Source organism: Schistocerca serialis, chromosome 3 (assembly GCF_023864345.2).
Source record: "Schistocerca serialis cubense isolate TAMUIC-IGC-003099 chromosome 3, iqSchSeri2.2, whole genome shotgun sequence".
NCBI classification, from domain to species: domain Eukaryota; kingdom Metazoa; phylum Arthropoda; class Insecta; order Orthoptera; family Acrididae; genus Schistocerca; species Schistocerca serialis.
In genome coordinates, this window is record NC_064640.1 from 160,144,348 (window position 1) to 160,155,298 (window position 10,951).

General features: G+C 40.0%; 1 protein-coding gene across 2 annotated transcripts in view; it reads left to right on the top strand.

Annotated features, from left to right (window-relative positions):
* LOC126469866 (cysteine--tRNA ligase, mitochondrial) overlaps positions 1-10,717 on the top strand; it is a 103,795-nt gene extending 93,078 nt beyond the window's left edge. For both annotated transcript variants that reach the window (XM_050097176.1, XM_050097177.1), the window contains 3 exons: positions 2,886-3,002; positions 10,157-10,252; positions 10,507-10,717. In XM_050097176.1, coding sequence (XP_049953133.1) covers positions 2,886-3,002; positions 10,157-10,252; positions 10,507-10,581 — 288 coding nt within the window. In that variant the 3' untranslated portion in view covers positions 10,582-10,717. The remainder of the gene's footprint in view (positions 1-2,885; positions 3,003-10,156; positions 10,253-10,506) is intronic.
* Positions 10,718-10,951: the final 234 nt, after the last annotated feature.

Sequence of the window (10,951 nt, forward strand, 5' to 3'; positions counted from 1 at the left end):
ATATTATGTTTGTGTGTGTTTCAGAGAAAAAGTGCAGAGAAAAAGAAAATTGTCTAAAATTTACTGCTACTTTTCAATGCGTGGGAATAAAACAACAAAATTCACAATAGAGAATTATGTAAAAACTGGCTCTCTCTTTAGCAGGATATAAGTGGATTTTGTTTTCTATTAGGATGAAACTGCTAGAATGGCATGGAAAGGTTTGAAGATCTTGATTAAATTTAAAGTAAGAGTAATGTTAATTTTCCTGTGAAAAGCAGGAAAAATAAATTAAGAACAATGGAACCCATGATTTTGTACGAGGGTTGGAACTTAAATGGTGGCAACTATTTATTCACAACTGATACAAAAGAGTCACATGTTTGCACCTGTTACTGTCCTTCAAAGGAGTCACCAGTTTGTGTAGAACCCATTGCCGGTGATGTGGAAGGCGTAGTATACTGTTAGCAGAGCGTGTTCTGTTGATGGCGCAAATGGAGCGATCTACTGCCTGTCAAATCTCTGGAACACTTCTGAAGCAGAGGCTGCAGTGGATGGGCACCACTGTTGTGGGCTGGGTATTGGGATCTAATGGACGTCCAGCACGCCAGAGACCTCTGATCAGTTCACCCCGGTGGCCAACCCAGTTACTGCTCGCACTGAGGCTGACCCTTCACCTGTGGTCGAGTGGGAGGTCGCCCTGGGGCAAAGCAGGCGGCAAAAGACTTCCCAGGCGGCTGCATGTAAGGCCTCCCCGGTTTGTCTGACAAACAGGTTCCAGGTGCTGTCTGTGGCTGACACTGTCGCTGAGCCAGGTGCTGTCGCCTGTCTTGTTTCAGAGGAAACCACTCAGCCTGCAAGATCCACACAATTGCAGAGGGTGGGATTATTAGTAGTTGAGAGCTCCAATGTTAGGCATATTATGGGGCCCCTTAGGGTCTTGGCTGACAAGAAGGGTCAGAATACCAATGTGTGCTCCATGTGCATACCAAGTGGAGTCATTCCAGATGTGGAAAGGGTCCTCCCGGATGTCATGAAGAGCACTGGGTGCAGCCAACTGCAGGTGGTTGCTCACGTCGGTACCAATGGTGTGTGTCACTTTGGATCAGAAGAGATTCTCTCTGGTTTCGAGTGGCTAACAGAAGTCTTGCTTGCAAGATGAAAGCAGAGCTGACCATTTGCAAGATAGTCGACAGGACCGATTGCGGACGTGTGGTGCAGAACTGAGTGGAGGGTCTGAATCAGAGGTTCAGACGGTTCTGCGACTGTGTAGGCTGTAGATTCCTCGACTTGCGCCAAAGGGTGGTTGGGTTTCGGGTTCCGCTGAAGAGGTCAGGTGTCCACTATAAGCAGGAGGTGGCTACACGGGTGGCGTTTGATTACTTAAAAAAAAAAAAAAAAAAAAATAGACTTGGAACACATTTTATGTGCCTTCACCTCCTTCTCCAGCAGTACTGATGAACACCCTCCTTCTTTCCCCCTTTACTTCTGTACCCATTCACCCCTCCTTCTTCCACTGCTTTTGTTGCTCCTCTCTCCTGACCATGTTCCTCTCCATATTGTCCCCACTCCATACCTCCCCCTTACCATACCTCCTGTCTCCTTACCTCCCAGTCTCCTAATTCCCCCCACCTTCTCTCAACCCCCTCTCCCTTGCTATCCCTTCTATGCTCCCTCACTCCTGGTCTCCCATGTATCCTCCTTTACCCCCCTCTTATTCTCCCCCTCTTATTCTCCCCCCTCTCTTATTCTCCCCCCTCTCTTATCTCCCCCCTCTCTTATCTCCCCCCTCTCTTATTCTCCCCCCTCTCTTATTCTCCCCCCTCTCGTATTCTCCCCCCTCTCTTATTCTCCCCCCTCTCGTATTCTCCCCCCTCTCTTATTCTCCCCCCTCTCTTATTCTCCCCCCTCTCGTATTCTCCCCCTCTCTTATTCTCCCCCCCCTCATATTCTCCCCCCCTCATATTCTCCCCCCTCTCTTTTTCTTTCTTCCTCTCCCCCCCTCCACTTCTCTCTCCATTCCCCCTTCAGTCCATCTCCCCCCATCTCTCTATCTTCCTCCACTGTCCAGTTCCTCCTTCTCTCCCTCTTCCTCCCTCTATCCATTTCCCCCTTCTCTCCCTCTTCCCCCCTCTATCCATTTCCCCCTTCTCTCCCTCTTCCCCCTTGTATACCTTGTCCCTAGACTCTCTCTCTTCCTCCTCCTCAGTCTCTTCATCCACTCCCTCTCTTTCCATCATCTTCCTCTACCCTCAACTTCTCCTCAACATCTCACCTTGTCTCCTCTCTTCTCTCTTCATTTATTTACCCCTTTCCTGTCCTCTCTCTCTTCCTCACTTTTTTCCATCTTCTCATGTTGGCCACCTCCTCTTCCTCTCTGTTAATAATCACCATTTGTTTCTCATTTCCTTTTATTTCAAAACAGTGCATTTTTTGTTATTAATGTCTGCTCCCTGCCCTTTTCTTACCATTATCTAATAGCCACAGCACCATTTGTAGTATCTTTGCTTATCTTGTCATTTATTTCACAATGCCCTCACTGATTCGTAGCTCTCTGTTTCCTTAGTTAAACCCCATCCCTGTTTCCCTAGTCTCATTTCAAGGCTTTTTTTCTCTTGAACTTTGGGTTATTTGATTGAGTCAGTTGATCAGTAGATGTAGCTTTGCATGCATTTGTTTTCCAGTTGTTCCTCTGGAATATGAATCAAATTAGAAGAATTTCAATGTGTTGATTTGTGTGTTATTTGTGGCATGCTGCATTATCTGTCAAATGAATTATGTCCTGTTTATACATACAGAGCATATAATAAAATATACTAAGATATGATGTAATAAGTTTTCTTCATAGTACATAATATACCTCTATTAAATACTCCTGTATTGCTTTAATTTATTTATTCTTACAGAAACATAGTGAAACAACAGTCACAGCCGATGTTGGGCTGGTTATTGATAGTGCATTGACATTCAGGAACACTGTCAGAGAATTGTCTATATCGTCACTGAAGGATAAAGATATCGAGGTAATTAAAAGTTTTGCGCTACATAGAATTGTTAATAATTTGTCTATATGCTAACATGTTGCAGGTTCTCTACACATATTCCAGGGAAAGAAATTTGAAACTGGACTTTTAAGAAAGAGATCTCATATTTGCTGAACATTTTACAATCAGAGTTGGGTGCCACACTTATCATAAGAAAAGAGTGGTCTGGTGGCTAGGAATTAATATCGTTAATACAGACAAGCTTGTCTGTGCTGCTATCAAACTTTTGAAAGTAGGTATGTCACACACCAACAAATAATTCCTTATCTCATCTATAGTGTTGTGTTGACTTGGTAGTGCCCCATTGAGTTACCTTCGTAACTAGTTGATGAGTCAAGGTCTCATTCGTAAAAGACTGAAGTAGGTGGTAGAAACATCCATTTACAGAAGTGAAGATAAACAAGTAACTTCTGATTGTAGACATACCTCTTTCCATCCTATATTCTCAAACATTTTTGAGGAAATGGTGTTCAACAGAATATTTAACCACCTTCCTGAGAATAACCTTTTAACATTGTCTCAGTGTGGTTTCTATAGAGGCTTCTCTACTGAGAAAGCAATATGTGATCTCATAAGTTAAGTTTTGGTACAACTAAACATGAAATATTACCGTATTTGCATTTTATTATGTGATTTACTAAGGCCTTTGATTGTGTAGATCATACAACAGTTCTACTAGGGAAACTAAAATGTTATAGCATTAAATACATTCTACTTGCATTTTGGAATTTTATTGTAACAACAGAGAACAGAGGGTCACTTTAAGAAATAATATGACAGAAATAAGACCAAATTCAAAATGGGGAAACATTAAATATGAAGTGCTGCAAACTTTGTTATTTGACCCCTTCAGATCTTGACCTACATGAATGCTTTGCCTTAAACCCTGAAGGACACTCTACCAGACAAAGCCAGAAGAATAATGGAACAGACTTACAGCTGGTTAACAGCAAACACCAGACTCCTTAATTTTACAGAGACTCATGTAATCCAATACCAACCAAATTGAAAATTCCTTACAAATACCAGAAGTAGCTTTCAATGAGCACCCACTGGATGAGGCTCCATGTGCAAAAGTACTAGAGCAAAAAGTTCAGTTCTGCCTTCTTTGCACTTAAAAATCTCACTCATTGTGTTGACATGCAGATAGGTTTGTTAGCATACTCTATACAGGGTGTTACAAAAAGGTGCGGCCAAACTTTCAGGAAACATTCCTCACACACAAAGAAAGAAAATATGTTATTTGGACATGTTTCCGGAAACGCTTACTTTCCATGTTAGAGCTCGTTTTATTACTTCTCTTCAAATCACATTAATCATGGAATGGAAACACACAGCAACAGAACGTACCAGCGTGACTTCAAACACTTTGTTACAGGAAATGTTCAAAATGTCCTCCGTTAGCGAGGATACATGCATCCACCCTCCGTCGCATGGAATCCCTGATGCGCTGATACAGCCCTGGAGAATGGCGTATTGTATCACATCCGTCCACAATACGAGCACGAAGAGTCTCTACATTTGGTGCCGGGGTTGCGTAGACAAGAGCTTTCAAATGCCCCCATAAATAAAAGTCAAGAGGGTTGAGGTCAGGAGAGCGTGGAGGCCATGGAATTGGTCCACCTCTACCAATCCATCGGTCACCGAATCTGTTGTTGAGAAGCGTACGAACACTTCGACTGAAATGTGCAGGAGCTCCATCGTGCATGAACCACATGTTGTGTCATACTTGTAAAAGCACATGTTCTAGCAGCACAGGTAGAGCATCCCGTATGAAATCATGGCGGTGAATCGAGGAAGTACAGTACATACTGACGAAACTAAAATGAGCTCTAACATGGAAAGTAAGTGTTTCCGGACACATGTCCACATAACATATTTTCTTTCTTTGTGTGTGAGGAATGTTTCCTGAAAGTTTGGCCGTACCTTTTTGTAACTCCCTGTATACGAGGGTTTTTCGGAAAGTAAAGATACACCGTATGCCAGATGAACAGAAGAGTTTTGGCGAGCAAGTTGGCAACACTGGTGTTAACCTTGAACCATTAGCGTTCCCCTCGCAGTCGTTTGGCAGCATAGGTGGGGGTGGTGGGATCACTCATGGGAAAATTCCGGTAGTTGTAGGTGTTAGAGCTGTATCTTTTTTAGATTGAAGTCAGCTGATAGGTATTCCTGCTTAAGGGAAGTCTCTCTAACAAAGAAACCACTTTCGACAAAGCTTAGGTATCCGATTAATGAGGGAATTAGTATATTTCATCAAAACATACAAGGCATTAGAGATAAAGTTAGTGAACTGCTTATAGATGTTGACTCTGAAATTATTGGTATATCTGAACACTTCTTAAATAAGGAGATAATTCAGAGGCTTCCTTTACCAGGATACAGGTTGGCTGGCAGCTTTTCTAGGAGCTCTTTGCGGTGTGGGGGAGTAGCCATGTATGTGAAAAACGGTATCCCATTTGAGTCAATTGATGTTTCAAAGTACTGCACTGAAAAGGTGTTTGAATGTTGTGCAGGTGTGGTTAAATTTAGTGGAGCTAAACTTCTTACTGTTGTTATTTATAGATCCCCGGACTCCGATTTCACAACACTTTTGCTAAAGCTAGAGGAGGTTCTTGGTTCACTTTATAGAAAATACAAAAAGTTAGTTATATGTGGTGACTTCAATATAAAGTGTATAAGTGATTGTGCAAGGAAAAGGATGCTGGTAGACCTCCTTAATTCATATAATCTTATGCAAACCGTATTCTTTCCAACGAGAGTGCAAGGGAACAGTAGAACAACCATAGACAAAATTTTTGTTCATTCGTCATTACTAGAAGGGCATTCTGTTAGCAAAATGGTGAATGGCCTTTCAGATCATGATGCACAAATTTTAAGTCTAAAAGATTTTTGTGCTGCAACACATGTTAAATATAGTTACCAACTTTTTAGGAAAGCTGATCCAGTTGCTGTAGAGACTTTTGTAAACCTTATCAAGGAACAAGAGTGGCAAGATGTTTATAGTGCTGATACAGTAGACGATAAATATAATGCTTTCCTCAAGACTTTTCTCGTGCTCTTTGAAAGTTGCTTTCCATTATAACGTTCAAAACAGGGTACTAGCACAAACAGGCAGCCTGGGTGGCTGACTAAAGGTATAAGAATATCTTGTAGAACAAAGTGGCAATTATATCAAAATGTTAGAAACAGTCACAATCTAAATGCAGTAGCCCATTACAAACAGTATTGTAAGGTGCTTAAAAAAGTTATTAGGAAGGCAAAAAGTATGTGGTATGCAGATAGAATAGCTAAGTCTCAGGATAGAATTAAATCCATATGGTCAGTCATAAAGGAAGTTGCTGGTCTGCAGAGACAGGTTGAGGATATAGAATCAGTGCGTAGTGGGAATGTCCGTGTTACTGATAAGTCGCATATATGTACAGTATTTAATAATCACTTTCTGAATATAGCAGGTGAACTAAATAGAAACCTAGTCCCAAAGTCCCAACAGGGAATCATATAGCGCTCGTAGAAAAAAGTGTTCCGAGACTGTTACCTGAAATGCTCCTCCATGATACTGACAAGAGGGAGATTGAGTTAATAATTAAATCACTAAAGACCAAGAACTCTCATGGATATGATGGGGTATCTAGCAGAATACTGAAGCATTGTTCCATGTATGTTAGCCCAGTACTTAGCCATATCTGTAACTTTTCCTTTAGGAGTGGTCGGTTTCCTGACCGATTAAAGTACTCGGTAGTGAAGCCACTTTATAAAAAGGGAGATAGGGATAATGTTGATAATTATAGACCTATTTCTATGCCATCGGTGTTTGCTAAAGTTATCGAGAGGGTTGTATATACAAGGTTACTGCAGCATTTAAATTCACATAATTTGCTGTCAAATGTACAGTTTGGTTTTAGAAATGGCTTAACAACTGAAAATGCTATAGTCTCTTTTCTCTGCGAGGTTTTGGACGGATTAAATAAAAGGTTGCGAACGTTAGGTGTTTTCTTTGATTTAACGAAGGCTTTTGACTGTGTTGACCACAAAATATTACTGCAGAAGTTGGAACATTATGGAGTAAGGGGAGTAGCTTACAATTGGTTCGCCTCTTACTTTAAGAACAGAAAGCAGAAGGTAATTCTCCGCAATATTGACAGTGGTAATGATGTTCAGTCCCAATGGGGCACTGTTAAATGGGGCATTCCACGAGGATCGGTGCTGGGGCCACTGCTGTTTCTTATTTATATAAATGATATGCCTTCTAGTATTACAGGTGATTCAAAAATATTTCTGTTTGCTGATGACACCAGCTTGGTAGTGAAGGATCTTGTGTGTAATATTGAAACATTATCAAATAATGTAGTTCATGAAATAAGTTCGTGGCTTGTGGAAAATAATTTGATGCTAAATCACAGTAAGACTCAGTTTTTACAGTTTCTAACTCACAATTCAACAAGAACTGATATTTTAATCAGACAGAATGGGCATGTTATAAGCGAGACGGAACAGTTCAAGTTCCTAGGCGTACGGATAGATAGTAAGCTGTTGTGGAAAGCCCATGTTCAGGATCTTGTTCAGAAACTAAATGCAGCTTTATTTACCATTAGAACAGTATCTGAAATAAGTGACATTTCAACACAAAAAGTAGTCTACTTCGCATATTTTCATATGCTTATGTCGTATGGTATTATTTTTTGGGGTAATTCTTCTGATTCAAAAATGGTATTTTTGGCTCAAAAACGGGCTGTTCGAGCTATGTGTGGTATAAGTTCGAAAACCTCTTGTTGACCCCTATTCAATAGTCTGGGAATTTTGACATTGCCCTCACAGTATATATTTTCTTTAATGTCGTTTGTTGTTAGCAATATTAGCTTATTCCCAAGAGTTAGCAGCTTTCACTCAGTTAATACTAGGCAGAAATCAAATCTGCATGTGGAATGCACTTCCTTGACTCTTGTGCAGAAAGGAGTGCAGTATTCTGCTGCATCCATTTTCAATAAGCTACCACAAGAACTCAAAAATCTTAGCAGTAGCCCAAACGCTTTTGAGTCTAAACTGAAGAGTTTCCTCATGGCTCACTCCTTCTATTCTGTCGAGGAGCTCCTGGAAGAGCTAAAAAATTAAGCAAATTCCAGTGTTACATTCTTGATTTTCTTTATTTAAACTAACGACGTGTCGCCTGAATATGTTTCTTATATTTCATTTTATCTGTTTCTACAATCGTGTTATAATTTCATGTATTGTCTCGTTCCATGACCTTGGAGACTTCTCCTTAATGTGGTCCCACGGAACAATAAATAAATAAATAAATAAAAAACTTTGTTTCTCGTTGGAGTAGGTCGTGTTTAAGATGGCTACGCCGATTCAGAATCCTGCCAAATGCGAAGTGCGCTCCATCATACGTTTTCTTCATGCAAAAGGTCAGTGACCAGTGGATATTCACAAATAAATTGTTCCTGTTTATCGGAACATTATGAATTGACAAAATGTAATGAAATGGTGTCGTCATTTATCTGTAGGTAAGACCGATGTTCATGACGAACAAAGAACAGGTCGGCCATCTGTGATCTTTGATGCCCTTCTTCGGAGAACGGAGGAAACAATTCATGCGAATAGACATCTCACATTGAAAGAATTGCATCAGATCATACCGGACGTGTCAATGACAACTCTTTATGACACTGTAACTGTCAAGTTAGGGTACAGGAAATTGTGTGCGCGCTGGGTTCCAAAACTGTTAACAGAAGAACACAAAAAGAAATGGATGGGCTTTGCACTCTACTTCCTCACACGCTATGCTGAAGCAGGTGATGAGTTCCTTGATCACATTGTGACAGGTGACGAGAAATGGGTTTATCACCGTACGCCTGAATCCAAGCAACAATCAGTGCAATGGCGCCATTCGAATTCACCAAAAGCCAAGAAATGCACAATGTCAATTTCAGTGAAGAAAATCATGGCTTCTGTTTTTTGAGACAGACAAGGCATTCTTCTGCTGGAGTTTATGCCTCCTAAAACGACAATTAATGCTGCTGCATATTGCCGGACTTTGAAATGTCTTTGAAGGGCAATTCAAAATAAACTCAGAGGAATGCTGACAAGTGGAGTCTGCTTACTTCATGACAACGCTCGGCCTCACACAGCGCTCGTAACCAAAGCACCACTCAAACAATTCAAATGGGACATATTGGACCATCCGCCATACAGTGCCCACCGACTTCCATATCTTCTGTTACCTGAAGTCACGTCTTGGTGGAAAATCATTCCACGACAATGAAGAGATCAAAGATGAAGTTGAAATGTGGTTCCGACAACAGGCGGCAACCTTCTGTGACTGTGGGATACAAAAGCTTGTGCACCGACTTAACAAATGTTTGGATAACAGGGGTGATTATGTCGAAAAATAACAAATAATCCAGTTAATAAGATGTAACTGACATTTTCTAAATAAATGTTCTGTTTAAGGACTGCGAGCCATTGTATCTTTACTTTTCGAAATGCCCTCATACTTTCACTCACTAGTGTCCTGTGGCATGATCTTCTGGGACAGTGCAGCTAAGATTAAAAATGTATTTATCCTATAGAAGCATGCAGTAAGAATATTGTGTAAAGTTAATAACCGGACAGCTTGCAGAAGCTTCTTCGGGGACTGAGGGATTCTTGCAGTTACATACCAATATGTAAACATCCTAATGGTATTGTGTGTGAGTTTAGCATGAACTGTGCAAATCACAACCACAATACTAGAAGTAAAATTTAATTTCCATATGGATTATGCACTCCAGTCTAGGGTTAAGACATAATAATGATAAATATTTGCTATGCCATGCTAGCCTGCGACACTCCATAGGCCATATACTAAGATCAAAGAACATTAGTGAAGAATTGGTTAGTGATGTATATAAAATAGTACTGAGAAACATGTAATTTTAGCAGAAGAGGTGGTGACAGTTCACCTGCTTGGGCGATGGATGCTGATCCAATTTTTTTCTTTGAAATCGACATCACATTCTGTGTCTAGAGCGTTGTATGAATATGAATATGAACATGACTCTCAGTACCTGCTATGCAAATGTAATACAATTACTGTCTGATTTTCCTGTTATTCATTACCTCCACATAGCATTATATTCTGTGATTATTTTCAGAATCGTGCTGAAAAATCAAAAGCAAATTCCGAGGCCTTGTTGAAAGCATGTGACAACTTCAGGGATGATCTTCGCAGTGCCGGCATAATAATTAAGGTACATCTACTTCTGACAATATTAAATGCTACGTTCAGCATGACTCTTTAATTCATTAAGAGGCAGACATAATAGAAAATTATTGAAATGAAGCTTAACTTGGAATGAGACCAGTCCAATCGTTAAAACAGTATTACCAGTATTCATTGTTGCAGTACATTATCTGCATGCAAGATAACAATTACATTTGATCTATGGTTCCATACACACATTCTTTGAATTAGTCATGTAATTATACTGTTTTGGTTTTTCAGGATCATAACAAAAAGTCATCTTGGGTGTACAATAAATCTGGAGTTGACAGAACAAAAACTACTGGAAAGATGTAAACCGTAATGATTTATGAAACTGTTGCATAATTTGAAACTTATTTATCAGTGTTGTCACTCTGTTACATCACTTCAGTCAGAACAACCATTGTAATATTGTTTCTTCCCATTTGTGTGAATTAAATAACTGAACTTATGTTTGAGTTTTATGATAGAATATACCCTAAATACAATCTTATAATTTGCACCACATGAAAGAGTTTGAAACTCACTGTCAAAAGAGCTATCTATAGCAGAGAACAAGTGTCAGATTCAGTTTTACTGTCTCATTTCTGTGCAAAGTAAAATAATTGATTTAAAAGTCAGAAAGTAATTGCGAATAACCTTCTATACCTGAATTAATCCTCAAGCAGAAGTTTTCGCCATTATT